Source organism: Xenia sp. Carnegie-2017, unplaced genomic scaffold (assembly GCF_021976095.1).
Source record: "Xenia sp. Carnegie-2017 unplaced genomic scaffold, XeniaSp_v1 HiC_scaffold_13, whole genome shotgun sequence".
Classification (NCBI taxonomy): Eukaryota; Metazoa; Cnidaria; class Anthozoa; order Malacalcyonacea; family Xeniidae; genus Xenia; species Xenia sp. Carnegie-2017.
Genome location: NW_025813436.1, coordinates 2,890,392 through 2,907,096, shown reverse-complemented (window position 1 = coordinate 2,907,096; position 16,705 = coordinate 2,890,392). Strand labels below are relative to the sequence as shown.

Genomic DNA, 16,705 nt, shown 5'->3' with positions numbered 1-16,705 from the left:
CCGCAAAGACAAATATTGCAAGCTGATAAAACAGCGGCATAAGAAACTTCAATCATAAACATCACTAAATTTACTATCCAGGGGCCTTGATAGCAAAGAAATGACAAAAGAAATTTTCTAATCTTAGAAGTAATATTTTCTTTCAGTGATTGCTCGGTTCAAATCTCATATTTTTCTCTTTATTAATAAGTTTTTTAAAACGTTCAAAAAAGTTTCTATTTAGTGGATAGCGCTATATAGAACAGATCCAGATCATAACATCAATTCTAATCCTAACCTCTAACATTTTCCGGTTCTGGAATTTCAGCGTTTGTCCTTCAATTTTAGAATCAAAAAAACTCGAAACAACAATTTTTTTTAATTGTCTTTTCCGCCATACATTGTCATGTGTTCCTGCAGTCCCAATGGTTACGGCTCGAATGCTGCAAATTCTATCAAGTGTAGAAAATAATTTCAGGAATTTGTCCATCTTCTACCGAAGTACCATTGTTATTTCCAGTAGCGTAGGAAAAATGAAAGATAATATTTTCTTCTTTCGAATCGGTCGATTCGCAGACAATCTTTCTCTGTCCCTTGCTTCCATAATAGGAATCTGCACCTTTAAGCGTTGCACTGGCAACGTATACCGTAGTTGGTGAAAGCTCGATCGGTTCGCTAAACATTACTCGGAAAATGCTCGGTGTACCGTCGCAGCTGAACGCCGTCTCGCTTTCCCCACACATAGAGCCTGCTTCGGTGTCTATGATTTGCATTTTGACGTTGTAGTCGCTTGGCCCATGAATCGCCCCATAAAGACCAAGACCGACCACGAAAATACGTTTGTTCACGGAAAATCGGATTCTGTCACTCGTACCACTGTAGCCCCATCTGTTCTCGACCTTCGAGAATCGACGCACGGTTTTCTCCCTCCCCGTTAAACAGCATCGCGGTTTGTCAATGAAATTGACTTTTGGCTTAGGATTCACGTGGAAGTATAGGAACAAACTAACGACTTCCTTCTCGGTCAAAATGCCCGACTGTGCAGGTCCTGTTGCAAAATCTTCAACTGGCATTAGAGGAAAACGTATCTGGTACAAAGCATCGGAAAGCACAGACCTGCAGATTGAAAAAAATAGTTTGGCACATCAAAAACAGTGATTCGTAGATATTTTTATATTCTGATTGTACTGGTTGTTACAATGGACATGCTTTGCCGTCCTACAGGGATGTTATGTAGAACCTTATCCATCAGTTGGTTTAACTTTTTTATTTGCTAAATCAATGATCATCACATAAAGCATGCAAATAGCTGACGGTATTACGATAGTGTGCTTTTATTAGCTCCGAAACATTTTGGTCGATTCATTACTTACAGCAAAAGTTATTTAAAACGCAAAAAGCAAAACAAAAAACATTCACAATACATTTTATCGACGATTAACTTTTACTGACGAAAACTAGGAGAATGAAAGCTAACCATTGCCAAAGAGCGAGGAAGAGAAGACTTTCAGGTCGAGTAAAGCCATATAATAAACCTTTTATTAACTTTGCTTGCATACTCCACATTTAAGGAGAAATATCGGACCTCTTTAAGTACAAACTTCACACAATGGTCTACATAAAAACTTCGGTTGGGTATTTCTTCGTAAAGACTATCGCACATGGTTAACAAGGGTTCATTATTGTACTTCGTAAAACAAACAGTTCCAGCTATGAAAACTTTTCAAGTCAAAGGCTGACCTCGGAGAGGTACTGCATTGATAATAAATACGAGCTTTGCTGTACTTTTACCGTTAACTAAGGCCATGGCTAAAGCTGCCTTGACTCTTGACAAAAATAAATTCACTTGACAAACTAAATTCTAATGTTGCAAAAGCTCACATGAATTTATGGTTTTGCTGCACAGACTTGAATGTTTTTCAATTCCTATCATTTCACATTTGAGAAATTTTCCGTGTTTCCATTAATAGAAACACGCGGTAAAGTTTGGCGTGAAACGAGAAACTGCGTGAAACAACTTAATAAACAACTTCATAACTTCATAGGTTTTTTATGATTGAATTAATGAATTCACAGTTGTGCACTTAATGTTACAAAACTGTTATCATTCACATTTTTAACAGTTATCCAAAATTTCACTCACGGATATTACAACAGTCAAAACCTTTCAAAAAATATCTAATGATTATATCAGGCATTTTGCGAAGACAATATATAGCTGTGCCGAAACTCGCAAGAGTTTTACATATTCTTGGATTGCAACCAGCCTCCAGGGAATTATCGAACAATGTGGCTCGCCCACGACGGCTGGTGCCCACAATAGCATTAATAAAATTTCCTTTTGTATTTGACCACCAACGCCATGTTGCCACCAAGGCCATGATGTAACATGCACTCTACCTATACAATGCTTGCTTTTCTACAACACAAATCCTGCATTTAAAACACAATGAAGTTAGACCCACCACCAACAACTTCACAAATTGTTGAGTAATAGCTATTGTGTCACAAGCAGAATTTAATAGAACAAAAAACTTCATTCCCATTTTCTAAACAGTAATAAAGTATTGCGCTGGACTTACTCTGTGAAGTGGCAAGAATGCAAATTTGGTCATGCTATGTAAATTTCAGACAAATATCGTTATTCATTAATTTAGAGATCTATTTTTCTGAACATCAGTAAATACCAAACTACTGACATAGGTCTAACTAATTACCGAATAGTTATGCTAGTGGAATAACTAAAATAAGTAAAGCCAGTCTTTTAGTTGGAAAACTTTTTCACTGGTAATGTTTCTTAAAACTGGTTTGCTCAGTTCACTGGTCATATCGTCAGATGGCGAAACTTGGATTTAAAACTTGTCTGGGTTGGCTTGATGCTCAACAAGCAGGCAGAGTACAGAATTTCTAAAGGTGTCAAGACCTTGGGCTATTTTATATTTATATGCATACATATACAGAAGTGAACCTTGCTTAATGTATGTGTTATTAGCTTTTAATATTTTTTATAAAGTAAATTATGAATCCTAGTTGTATAGCTGTACAGTACTTCCTTAAATAATCAACAAAGCTTCATTAATTAAGAATCCAAATATTGGCAATACAACAGTTGCTTTCACATATGACAAACAAGGGCAAACTGAGTTAATATGAATTGACAAAACTTTCATTAAAGTAAATGGTTTGAACCCGGGAGTATCGTTACATGTTTGTAAATGTAGATCGTCCAGGTTGGTATAGTCCTGAGAAGGACTGTTTTTGTAGTTGTTGACTGATGTTTGACAACAACAAAAACAGTCCTCAGGACTATAGCAAACCTGGACGATCTACATTTACAAACAAAACATTCATTGATAATAATGTATTAACTAGAGATTTCAAATGAAGCAGTAAATTCGGTGACAAATTTCGGGCCTAAAACTGTTTTTGTTGGATTAAATGCATAAAATTATTGGTCCTGAACAAATCACAAAAAATGACCATCAAAAATACCAAAAGCTGCCCCCCCCCCTACCACAAGCTTCTTGTAGAGACAATACGTAACAACACCATCAAAACAATTATGCATGCCACCACTATGTTGAAGTGTCTTTTAGTGTTTAGTGGTCACCCATTTTTCACAGCATGCAAAGGCTACAAATAGCAACATAGAACAAAGACATAAGATTTCTGTACTTTGGCCAGTGCACTTACCCAAGTGTTGGGTACACAATCCCCTAGATGTCTAACTATCGTGTCAAGGTGAGGCAAGGACACCATCTTGAAAGGTGGCAAAAAGCAAAACTCGAAATGAAAATAAAAAATAAGTTAAAAGAAAATTTGAAAAACCAATCTTATCAAACATTTTAAAAACTAAACCTAGAGTATCAACTTTGCAAATATATATCGATTCATGAAAAGCAGATATTCTTTGATGTCAGTTTTTCCACATTTCATGATTGTAATCTACCTCATGCAACAATAGAATTTCAGTGGAGTGAAGTATCTAGTAGATTGGGTTCTATGTTACTGGTTGGAATAACTTCATTTTCCATAGAGACTTTGCTGTGATGACAAATTTAAAATTGTTTTAAAAAGAGTCAATACAATGGTAAATGATAATACAGCAAAAGTTATTAAAAGAACTGTTTAAACTCAGAACGTTAACCCAAGAATTTTAAAAGAACTGTTTTTAAAGCTGAAAGGCACTATGCATTTCGGCAGACTACTCATAATGTTACGAAAATGTTAAGCATCATCTCTCAATTTAGCGATGCCCTTAACTTTTTCCTAACATTATAATCGGAACCCTAACCTAGGTTACATTGGATTAGGGATCAGTTTCAAGTAACGCAGATCACGGGATTACTGGGAAAAGATTGACACTATATCTACTTTGCTGCACTAAATCATACAAATCCGAAGGACATATACCTTAGATTGGCCGAGTTTTTCGTCAAATCTTTTCGATCACATTCGTGTTTTGCCCATCTCAAGGCATGCTGGAAGAGCTGGCTTTCTTTCAGACCTAAAGTATCGCGCTTCAAGACGTTGAGCAACGTACTGTAATCGATATCGGTGAAGCCTTCTGCGTTGAAACTTTCGTAAGTGTTTTTGTCGATGCAATCTAGACATCTTAAAGCTAACTGCGATTCGTCAAAGAGGCGTGCTTGAGTAAGTAGCATAAAAGCATTGTCGGGTCGTAGATTTTTCTCAAGAAAGTCCACACAAGAATCTTCAACGATGGGTACTGCATATTTCTTGGCAGCGTATAACGTAGTCATTACAGTCTCTGGGCCTATTTGGATCTCGTCCGTGTACAGGAATTTCAAAAGAGAGAGGAAAGCTGATGATTCCACGTCTGGTAATTCAACATCTTCGCTTGGATTCGCTATACCACCATTGAACATCGCATCGAAAACGGCGCTACCGATTGACAAAACAAACTTGTGAGCAGGAATTCGACGTCTCTGCAAACCTTTACCCACGATAAAATGCACATCACTCAGCACTTCGTTGTTGAATAAGAACTTTACTCTATCGTTTACCGTCGCTTTTCCTGCTTGCCAATTGTATGGTTGTAAGGACATGTCGACATATTTTTCATTTATAAAATGTGATGCCAACACAATTATTTCTGTGTGAGAAAGACGTCCGCTTCTCTTTTCTCCTCCAAAACGGTGTTTCCACAAATAAAAACTTGATTTCCTATTTACTACTTGAAATTTTAAAGTTTCGTTGTATATGGACTACTGGGGCCAGTTGCACGAAGCCTGGTAGTGTTTTCCATTGGTTAGTAAATTTTTTCAAACGTTTAAAAAACTTATCAAAAAGGAAAAATATAAGTTTGAACTGAGAAATCACTGAAATAAAATATTGCTCACAAAATTTCTTTGTCCTTACGAAAATATAAACACCTTTTTTACAAGTTTAAAAAATGTACTACCCACTGAATGGATAACGCTATCCAACCTTCGTACAACCAGCCCCTGACCTCTATTTTAATCTGATTTGGAGATATTGACGGACCTTTTATAACAATGTAGATAACAGATTCTCGAGTCTGATTGCAGTACAAATGTATGCTTTAGATAAACCTTGCATGGCAATCTTCATAAAATCAAAGATCAAAGTCAGACAACGTGCTTTTTATCGTTAAGATCAAGCACGTTATGAAAAAATATGTTCTGATGTCTCAAAACTTATTAACAACGCAAAAACCTATTACAGACGAAAAGCAAAAGATTTTCGTACGACTAAACCTAGAAAATTGTATGAATCAATCTTCTCACTTTTGAGAATTAATGACGGGAATAATGTAAAAACAAATGTATATGATGAAAATGTACTGGAACTAGTTGAAAAATTACAACAAACCTTTAAAAAATCAGGGAGAAACCAATCACCCAGCTAAAAAATTGAAGATAATCTTTAAGATAACGCTCAAGGTTATTAAACCACCCTTACCAATTACCATCTATTGGACAGGTCAAGAGCTGTCTACAGCGTTTAAATCCTGAAAAGCAACAGGAGCTGACAAAATTCCAGCATGGATACTTAAACGTTTTTGCGAAGATCGTGCACCAGTCGTACACAATATAGAAATTACAAGTATAAATGCATGTACCTCAGCCAATATAAACATGCACTAATAACTGCAGTTGGTAAAGTCAATAACCCGAGCAATGTTGAAAATGATATCAGACCTATATCTGTTCTTCCTCAATTACCTAAAGTAAATCAGTTTCAAAATAAAGAATAACTAACACGCCTTTACTCATGGTCGATCTACTGTATCTGCTTTAATATCTATGATACAAAATTAGTATAATGTAACAGATAATTCTCAATCAGGAAGAAAGAGAGTCCACGTTGTATTTATGGATTTTCAAAAGGCAATTTACATGGTGAATCACAAAAGATTACAACGAAAATTAGCATCTATGGAATTAATAAATTCTCTGGCAATGGATTCGAATTTTTTTGACAGGAAGAACGCAACAAGTCAACCTACAAGGAGCAATGTCATCCATCCAACATTGCCCTTTGGGCGTGCCACAAGGCGCTGTTATATCACCAGTGCTCTTCAATGCATATATAAATTTTTAGAGTACACTGTTCCTAAAGATATAGATGCTAATAAATGTAAATATTCGGATGATCGCACTAAGGTCCAGATAGTTGAATGAGGCAATTGCAGTTCGATGCAAAAAGTAATCGACGAGTTACGAAAATGGAAAGACGAGTTACCAAAAAAAACAAAGGATATGTGGATATGCTTTACGGATCAATACCAGAACCACTCCTTAGTTGCATTGGTGACGAAGAAATAGAAAGAGATAATACCTTCAAACATCTTGGCGTAACATGTCAGAAAGATCTTAAATAGAATGAACATGTTCATCAAATTATATCCAAGGGAAAAGAAAGTTTATATCATTTTCAACTGTGTAGGAAATCTCAATTACCTTCAGATGTTGGATTATTAACATATACGTCATAAATAAGACCAGTATTCGATTACGCATCGGCTGTTTGGGCAGGACATCCACATTTTTACAGCAAGAAATTGAATGCTTTGTAAGCATTCAAAAGACAAGAAGTCTAAGAAAATTACAACTAAACAAAACTACTTGCCATCTTCCAAAAACAGGCTTTAACTAGCAACTACCCAAGAGATCAAAAGGATTATAGTGGAACTTGATCATCCATGCAAATTTTTATTAGCTTATTCCAAAGAAAATAAGTGACAGCTCAGCATATGAAAGACAGTCTAGTCTTTAAAAGTCTAGTTATACTTGTCGTTGAAAAACTCACTTGAGCACATTTTTTCCAAACTTCACTCAAAACCATGGTACGACGTAGCTATACAAACCATAAAATTTTTCTTTTACTTCTTTCAATTTTGTATCAGTTTGCAAGACTTTATACTATTGACATTTTCTGTGGTAATGAAAATTTGTAGTCTGTGAACAGAGAGATTCGCCATAAGGCTTAACTTTCAATGATGTAAGAGTGTTTTCAGTGTTTCGTGGGGTACAGTGGTATGAAGTGATTAGAAAATATGAATATCCAGATACTGTATAAAATGCAGGAAACAGCCATTTTTTTAATTCTTCGTAGGCTTCTACACTTATACCGGTTATAAATTTTGTACAAGAAGAATAAGTTTTGTATTACAAATACAGTTATTTGGTCATTTTCGTAACTTTACGACACAAGTTTAGAACAAAATTTCTTAATAATAAAAATTTACTACACACACATTTTGGTCATTTATTCGTAACTTCATTTGAGGGAAGACGACTCTAGCTAAGAGCATTTGAAATGATAGGCTTAATGGACAAATAAACGGGAAAAATTTACTGTTAACTTATAACGGTAGAAAGCGTGGTGTTTGTCAATTTTGTGAGCCTGAAACATGTCTTGTTGATGACTACAAAATATATCATCAAAAATAAACGTTAGTTTAATGGTTTCGATTTTCATAAACTTTTTATGATTAATTATTGCCTGAAAAAATAAACTTCAATATCTAAACTGCCAAACACACTGACGAAATACAAAATTTCATCAAATAAATATACAAGTATTTGTCTCCTCAGATACTACCCTCACCTCTTTCATCCTCAGTCAAAAGGGTAAAAGTTCACGTCTTTTCTCTACTGCTATTGTGTAGGAACGTCTTTTCTACGACTTTTATTTGTCAAGTTTATTTGGATCGAGATTAACTGTAAACAAAAAATCGTTGTCGTCGTCAAAATGCTACAGGTTTTTAATTTTCATTGCTAACTTGCCATCATGACGTCATAACATATTTTTGGTTTTAGTGTTTCGCGTTATATTTTAATTTGTAAAATCTTGTGGGATGTATTATGTTGTGAAGAAATCCAAACTTGTGCAACAATTTGGTATAGACGTGAAAACGCGTCTTTAGTTCATCATAGAGTATGTCCGAAAAGGGTCAACAGAGTCAATCTTAAACTTCGCGTGCTTTTTCTCCTTGCCTGAACCTTGTAAAATTTTGCTTTTGCGCGCAACTTTCCCTTGCTTTCAAAATCATGAAAAGAGTTTTTGTATGATACAAAGATTTTAAAAGAGCTTCATTGAGATAAAAATGTACTTGCATTGCCTTTATATTTAGCTTTCAACAAAGTGATATAGTTTTCATTTTAAAATTATCTATAGTTATATATTACATCTACAATGCTTTAGAAATTACAATGTCCTCTTCTTTTTGACAAATGTTTTAATTTATAGTTCACATTTTTACAGTTAAAATGCAATTTTAATGTTTCAGGTATCTGCTAATAACAGTGTGAATTGTACAATATTTGTAAACGAAATTGGGCGTGTGAAAATGAAGTATTGTGTAAAAAATGTTTGAGACGCATTTGCAAGATATGTTGCCTGAAGAACTACAACAGACTTAGGATATTGTCTGGAATGATAAAATCAATTCTCTCAAAAAATTATTCGTCTGTGCTTAGCAGTTTATTTATCTGCACAATTTATAAAAATACTTTATCTTTGATGCTATAGCAAAACATTTTTATCGATTTGGTCAAATATTTTTGCTAAACAGAATCAAAAATGACTTCTCGTCCAATAAAATAGCAAATTTAAACACGTTTCTACTTTTAAAAACGATGGTCGTCTCTCATTCTATTAAACGACCACTGCATGTTTTAATGTTGTCTCTAAGGTGGATATGAAGGTACACATAAAGGTAGATAGAAAATTAAGGCATACTCAAAGTTGGATACAAAAGGTAGACATTGAGATAGACACAAAGGTAGACACAAGGGTGGGCCCAAAGTTATAGACATAAACGTAGACAAACATGGTAGACCTAGGATATAATTTAGTAGTTACTAAACTGTTTTGAAGCATTTGAATGATTCTAAGGCCCGTTTCAAACGTCGAATTTACATGTCTCAACGGCTTTTGTAGAGGCTGATTTCCATTCAGTGCAAATTCTCGCGCGATCGACTTTTTGCGATCACTTTCTTTTGAATTGTGTGCAGCAGTGTGAAACTATTCCAATCGAGAGCTTACAAATGAAAAGAAAGTGATCGGAAAAAGTTGCACTGTTGCGCTGTTACAAAAGTTGCGCGACAGTTTGCACTAAATGGAAATCAGCCTTTATTTAGGCTTATTTCGATACAATTGAGATCAACTATATAAGGCTCAAATTCATTATCGTCATCATAAATGCTCAGGTCTTCTACTGTAATTGAAAACTTGCCATCATACTGTCTTGAAAAAACAAACAAACCGACCGGGGTTTTACGACTATCTTCTCGAGCCTGCGAACTTCTGGTGGTTTGCATATGACATGCGTTGTGCGGTCTTAGTTGATGTTTGTTCTAAATGTATAATTTGTGTATGAATGTCGTTACTGATATTACCGGTATTTTGTGTATTTTCTCGCCTTCTAGTTAGATAAAATATATTTGTTCTGGAAGAAAAACTAAAGAGTTCTCAGATTTTCGAGGGGCGATTGTTATCAGATGAAATGCAGTAAAAACTACTCCTTGAATAAAAGTTGTGAATGAATTGAGAAAAATTGAATTTCTCATTAATAGCAACTGTGTGAGACAATGTAACGAATGCTGTGTTTCTATAGCTACCTGCTTTTCTTAATAGGCGCTCATAAAAAGCTAATTACCATTTTGCCCATTGATTTAGCAAGATAAGAAGCCTAATTGGTGCAGTAACGGAAAATACGTCATTCGGATTGTTTAACGCAGCCGAAACACGACCGCAAAAAGTTGCTCTTTTTGCAAAATCAACGGGAAAGAAACACGTTCATAGTCCTTCAATGTAATCCATAAAAAACCAGCGACCTTTCAGCTATCGTCGAAAATCAGCATGACTTGGGACTCCTGTTGCTCGGCAAACAAACATCTTATTATCTCGACTATAATAACTTTGACTGCACTCAATCATTCGCATAGGCCTGATGGCCAATGGCAAGCGTTACACTGAACACAAAGCTTTGTTCAGAGTAATAAACATCAATTACAAATATCGGTAAATGACTAAGGCGTTAACAGAAGGCTTTTGCGTTTAAGATGATCATTAGGATCGCGACTCGTGCTCACAACGGACAAAACTAGCTAGTCGTAATTTGCCAAGGTTCATTCGTATTTTGAAGGAGGATTTTCTGTGAATAAACAGTACGAAGTGACGTGTGCCGAATCGAGGTTTTATGGAGAATGGCGATAGGAATACGCAAGAGGAATGTGTGGGAGAAATGTTCGAAGCATCGCAAAGCGACATCGAAGACTCTCATGGTGATACTAAAATCCAGGTTCCGCTTGGACAGAATTCCCACAGTATAGCAAAGATTTTAGGAAAAAACAACTCAAAACATCGGAAAAGAGCCAATCCTTCAAGGCCCGACACAGGTTAGACAAACCACTTGTTTATTGCTTTACAGTAATTTTTGATTCGACGAAGTTTCATATGTGCAAATTAAAGGCTTGTGATGGCAAAACTTATAAATTAGAATGTAATAAACTGATAGCTTAAACGATTTACGAGTGCCTTAAGTATAATGAAAAGAGATACATAAAAGCATTAGTTATGTTTAAGTTGTCTTAAGGAAGGCTTCTCAGTTTTCGGTGGTTTAGTAAGCTAAATTCCAGTAATAATTGCGAGTTTTCTCAAGGCTTTGCCGATAACGCTGGAAAGATATATCCTCTTCGAAAAATTTAAAATAATGTAATCAAATCTTAATGTAGTAAATAAGAATTATTAAATAATTACGATGCGCCCATTTTTAAATTGCTTTTGTGGGTTGGAAATTAGCTCTGTAAGTGTTAGTTTAACATAGAGTTGCAAACTATCTATAAATAGTTCGGTGAAATCCAATTTCCTGCAATCCTTATTCTCGTATTGTTTCCAAATTTCTACCTGTCAAGCATGTTTGCTTTTCTTATTAAAAATCCCTTCGTTTCGGTGAGGACGTCTCTTTTTTTGCGGGCTATGTGAAGATGGCGTATCTGGTCTCAGCTGTGAAATGCAAATGCATTAATTGATTTTAATTATTAAGACATGTTCATCCTCTTCGACAACATGTGAACATAGACAATGGTCATCAGAATTAAAACTTTTTGAATTGATTCAACTCACAAAAGCTCCATCTAACCATTCAATTTGTCGGTGAACTTATTCGCAGTTTCTTTGAAATTTTGCATGATTGAACTGATCATAGTTCATCGATCAATTAATGTGCATTTTCATACTTTTTTTCGAAAGAGAACGCCAGCGTGAAGCGAAAAAGATCAGAAATGACAGAAAAAGAACGCGAAGATGATCGAGATTTGAAAAATTTTGACGAAGACGAGAAAAATTCGCGAAAAGCAAGGCGAAGTCGTACCACGTTTACGACAAGTCAACTGCATCAGTTGGAAAGGCATTTTGAAACAATCCAGTATCCTGATGTGTATGCCCGTGAAGAGCTCGCGAAGATATTGGACTTGTCCGAGCCTCGTGTTCAGGTTGGTGTCTCAAATAGGCATTTTGCATTTTATAAAATGAAATCGTGAATTAAGCAGAGAAATATTCAAGTCGATGTTTTCGAATATTCAAGTCGATGATAATATTTTGTCGAAGCCAGAAATATTGCCCGGAAGGTTTTGTTTTCGCTATTTCACACCATCTAGATACAGGTGATTATCAAACAAGCATGTCAGCTAACAGCGCAATAATGTTGTAATCTTTAGCAAACTTGTCAATCGCACTTTAATCGATAGAAATGCATTATGTAGCTTGCCGACGAAATTTTTTAAGCAATTATTACTAATTTATATGTCCACTCGGGACGATTTATCACTTGTATACAATAAACTAGGTGATTATAAGCCAAACTGTACTTGTGACTAACGCACCGTGACATGTTTTGAGGAAGCCATTAGGATTACGAGTGCCTTTTGTGCCCAAAATAGATTTTTATTGATCCTGATATAGAGCGAAAAAAGGGTACAACAGAGTTTCTAGATGAGATTCTGAGTAGACTTTATGTAAAAGCTGAAAATCTTTTTTGGATGGCGCGCAAAGAGAAGATGAAGAATTTTACTAAAGTGAATCGAATATACAATTTTTGAACAACTATAAACGAATAGACGACGTATCTTATGCACATTTCACAATAAAATTGAAATTACCATGTTTACTGAGACTGCACGAAACTTGCCTGAAAGGTTGTGACAATTGGAGATTATCCTAGTAAATTTAAAGTTATCGCCGTTTGGCACAAAATCAAAACATCACAATGCGTAAATCGATTAATGGACAAAATCTATAATGATCGTCAATTAAGAGAACGTCGGCTATCTTTACAACAGGGAACGGGAAATAAAGGAAAAGAATGGCCAATGGAAGGAGCGGGGAATAAATCAAACTATTTCAAATTTTTTGAGAACTTTTGTCGTATAACATTTTAATCAAATATTTTCAAATAGAGCATACAATAGGCTCTCTTTTAGTGAAGTAGGCCAACATTTTTCGAGCATAAAATGCTCAATCCCTAGCAACTTTACAAAAACACTTTATTATGTTCACCAATCTTCTTCTGCCTTTTAAAACTCGAGAAAATAAGGCTATAGAGGATCGTTAAAAATCGCAACAAACATCGTTATAAGGCGAAACATCTACAGTTTGTGTTGGAAAAGTCGTAAATACTGTTTACTAGCCAATGAAAGAGTCATTTCGCTCGTATGTAATTTTGGATTCATATATCTTATATAATTAAAACTAATAATCTAGTTTTGTCATTTGTAGTCTCCGTTCATTTCCAGTACATTCCTCGCTCATCCCCCATTCCTTCTTTGCTCATTCTATGTCCATTCCGTTCCCTTCATTCTATTCCATGACCGTTCCCTTCCCTTCCCCTATTCCCTGTTATAAAGATAGCCAGACAACGTCGTCCTGAAAATTAGTCTTGCATTCAACTACCAAACCGTTGCCTTTCGTAATAAACATTTTAAAGGATGAGACACCTCGTTGACTACAGCGAATATATTTAATGAGTATTAATCCGTTGCTGATACTATTATCAATCAAATGCATTAACGATATTTGTTCCATGATGCTTAAAGCATGGCTTAAATAAATGTAATGCATGAATGATATTGGCTTCATCTAAAAAGCCGAAAAACCGAAACGTTTTCGATGTATTCATAGCAGGTTAAGAGTTATAAAGTCATTAAAAGTTTCAATCACCAATACCACATGTTTAATATCATCCGACAATATTTTAAAGACAATTTCAATTTTTTTTGTTTTGCATAGTATATTGCGGGGATTTGCAAACTGAGTTAGGTTTTCATGACCAATTTTGCTCATAAACATTCAACATTTCTACATTGAGTAAATGGACTTAAAATAAACCATAGGTAGTCTCTAAAGTTTTTAGATGTCGATCTTCCAGTTTGGTGAAGTTCTGAGAGAGACTGTTAGCGACGATAGTAGTGACTCGCGTTGCAACAACCTTAGCTATGATAACTAAGGAATACCACCGCAATGAAAGTTAAAACATCAATCAGCAACATAACTGTACATCAAATGGTCTGTCATTGCATTTCTCTTAAATTTCATTCCTGCCTGTTTAATTCCATTCAATTTCATTCGAAGACATTTGATTCGGAACGGCTGAAACAGCCGATGTTTTTAAGATTTACATTAGTAAGCTGTCATAGCATTGAATCTTTTACCAGGTCGAAAAGGTAAAGCAATACCTGATCTTTTCCTGAACTTTGAATGTGTTCGATTGGTTCGTTTATAAATAGCGTTTTAAAATATAAATAAATATAATAGCGTTTTAAAAACACAGGCGCTCTCGCGGGATGCGTGGTTCGCGCGGGAAATATAGAAGGCAAAAAACATAAACAATATGTAATTAAAATCAATAAATTTATCTTTTTAATGTGTTTTTACAACTTAGTGCTTGTGCTTACCACGCACAGTTTATCCCTGTACGTTGGGTTAAGAGATCAACAAACATCAAGCGAAGTTTATTTATACACACGCAAATCTTGAACAAAGTTGTTCTCGAACTACACCAATTTTCTTAAGAGATCAAAGTTAATGGTTGAAAAATAATATAGAATATAGAGATATATAGATTGCCTGACATATTTAAAAAACAGTTTTCATTTTTTTTCTTGAAACGTGTATGTAATAGCTTCATCTTTTCATTCAGGTATGGTTTCAAAACCGAAGAGCGAAATGGAGGAAACACGAGAAAGCTATGGGTCGAGAGAGTCCCAATTTGCCACCCGCTAGACCCATTTTTACCCCAGTTATGACCCCATTTTATCCTCAGGTATCATATTACCACCACCCCGGCGTACCAAGATCGCTTTACGAGCATTATTATAGAAGTTACCAGCGATACGAAGCTGGTTTAGCATACACAAATGGATCAAGCATGACGCCTGGATACGCACATCCGAGATACCCCTTTGCCTTTAGATATCCATCGCCGATGCCATTTGCATACTACAGCAGATCAAACAGCAGAATGGTACAAAGGGATGAAGGCGAGGAGCTGCCACTCGAAAGTAGAACAAATTCTGGCAATGCGAGTAATACTGTTGATTCTCAAGAGTAGCGAATTCTGGGAAGAGTCATGTTTTATCATGGAAACGTTGCAAAAACTGCTTTCAACGAATGCTTGATATAGAAAGTCAAAGTCAATTCAAGATTGACATTCCTATTGCAAAAACGAACCAATGACGATGTTGAACATCTTGCATTATATTGGATTGAAGACTTTGTTTTGTAGGAGAACTAGATAGATATAGCGCGCTTCCAGGGCGTTTTAGACAATAAAAATCTCAAAGAATGGCAAGGTTCTTCCTATTTTTTGAGTCTGACGTATTAAAGAATGTGTGTCAACCAAGATGCATTGCGCACTTTTGTTTATGTTTACATCGTTCCTTTTTGAGCTGGCTGCATACTGAATTCAATTTCTTGATACGGAATCTAATTTATATGAAAAATAACAAAAAACATTGAATAAAAACTCTATTTCACATAAAATATCATCATCGTTTGCCTTAGCTGCATAGACTACAATAACAATCCGTCATTTCGTCGACCCACAAAATGGCCGTCGCGCAATGCATCTTGGTTGATACACATTCTTTACACAGCCGTGAAATAGACTAGCAAGCAAAAGAATGGTTATCACACCAGCTTTTTTCTCTTGGTTTCTGTATTTTGCCAAGTTTCTTAAATTTTTGTATTTTTCTCACAATAGATTGACTGTATATTAGGATAACCTCTAACCTTTAATCCTGTAAGATGCAAAGTACACGTGAAAACTATTGTATACTTAAGCAAGTTCCTATTTCTTGACAAATTTTGCAAATGCTTTTTCGTAGTACGAGCCTCGAAATATAGTGTTGAAACTATATTGTCAGAGAAAGTGTACAATAACTTATCTATTCATAAAACTTGAGCTTTTAAAAAACATCACTACAAGTTACTATGATATTTCGAGTTCCTTCCAAAGTCATAATCAAACCACAATGAAAAATTTTATGCAATGACGAAGCCAGCCCAATTTTAACTACTGCAACGCAATTTTCCAACGAAATTATCATTCATTTCTTTAGAAAATCAATTGTTTCCAATGAATGAACGAAAAAAAAATTTTATGGTAGGATTTAAGAAACCGACTGCCTTCTCTTTTGATTTAACTGTTGTTACAGTGGTAGGTACATAAAGATAAGCGTTAAAGTGTTTATGACTTCAAGTTTTCTGATTGCAACGTGAAGACCATTTAAAATGACTTAATCAATTCAGCTTTGCTCATTATTCACATAACATCGATATAACACCGCATACTATAATTGGTAGTTTTCATCGACAGTTTACAGGAAAATATCAAAACACATTTACACACATTCATCTACACATAAATTCATTAAATTTGTGAACAAAACGTCCATTAGGCATTCACTCGGCCTACTCAAAAACAAGGTTTGGTTTTATTTACGTATTGTAATAGTTACCAAATAGCACAACGAAATTCACGGCAATGTAATCTCGTTTGTGGCAATATAATATGTAAAAGGAACGGGCTGATTACATAAGCCCTGGTAGCCTGGATTCATCCAAAGATTCAATACTTATCATCAGACAAATTTTCTCGAGCAATTTCACAATATTCTGATTTAATACTATGCATATTTGAAATTGAAACAACTAATTTGGCCTTATTTGAGAATTA

General features: G+C 35.2%; 3 protein-coding genes across 3 annotated transcripts in view; 1 reads left to right on the top strand and 2 right to left on the bottom strand.

Moving 5' to 3' along the window:
- Positions 1-118: 118 nt before the first annotated feature.
- Positions 119-5,246, bottom strand: LOC124457167 (BTB/POZ domain-containing protein 2-like). Its single transcript, XM_047007454.1, has 2 exons — positions 4,393-5,246; positions 119-1,095 (listed from the first exon to the last, which is right to left on the bottom strand). Exons 1-2 carry the CDS (start codon positions 5,046-5,048, stop codon positions 435-437), a joined length of 1,317 nt encoding a protein of 438 aa, XP_046863410.1. The 5' UTR covers positions 5,049-5,246; the 3' UTR covers positions 119-434.
- A 2,688-nt stretch (positions 5,247-7,934) lies between these two features.
- The window catches only part of LOC124451412 (zinc finger RNA-binding protein-like), a 36,090-nt gene continuing 27,319 nt past the window's right edge, over positions 7,935-16,705 (bottom strand). The window contains exon 13 of the mRNA XM_047002039.1: positions 7,935-8,189. Coding sequence (XP_046857995.1) covers positions 8,127-8,189 — 63 coding nt within the window. The 3' untranslated portion in view covers positions 7,935-8,126. The remainder of the gene's footprint in view (positions 8,190-16,705) is intronic.
- On the top strand, positions 10,447-15,510 carry LOC124451433 (homeobox protein pnx-like). Its single transcript, XM_047002052.1, has 3 exons — positions 10,447-10,871; positions 11,725-11,966; positions 14,669-15,510. Exons 1-3 carry the CDS (start codon positions 10,673-10,675, stop codon positions 15,077-15,079), a joined length of 852 nt encoding a protein of 283 aa, XP_046858008.1. The 5' UTR covers positions 10,447-10,672; the 3' UTR covers positions 15,080-15,510.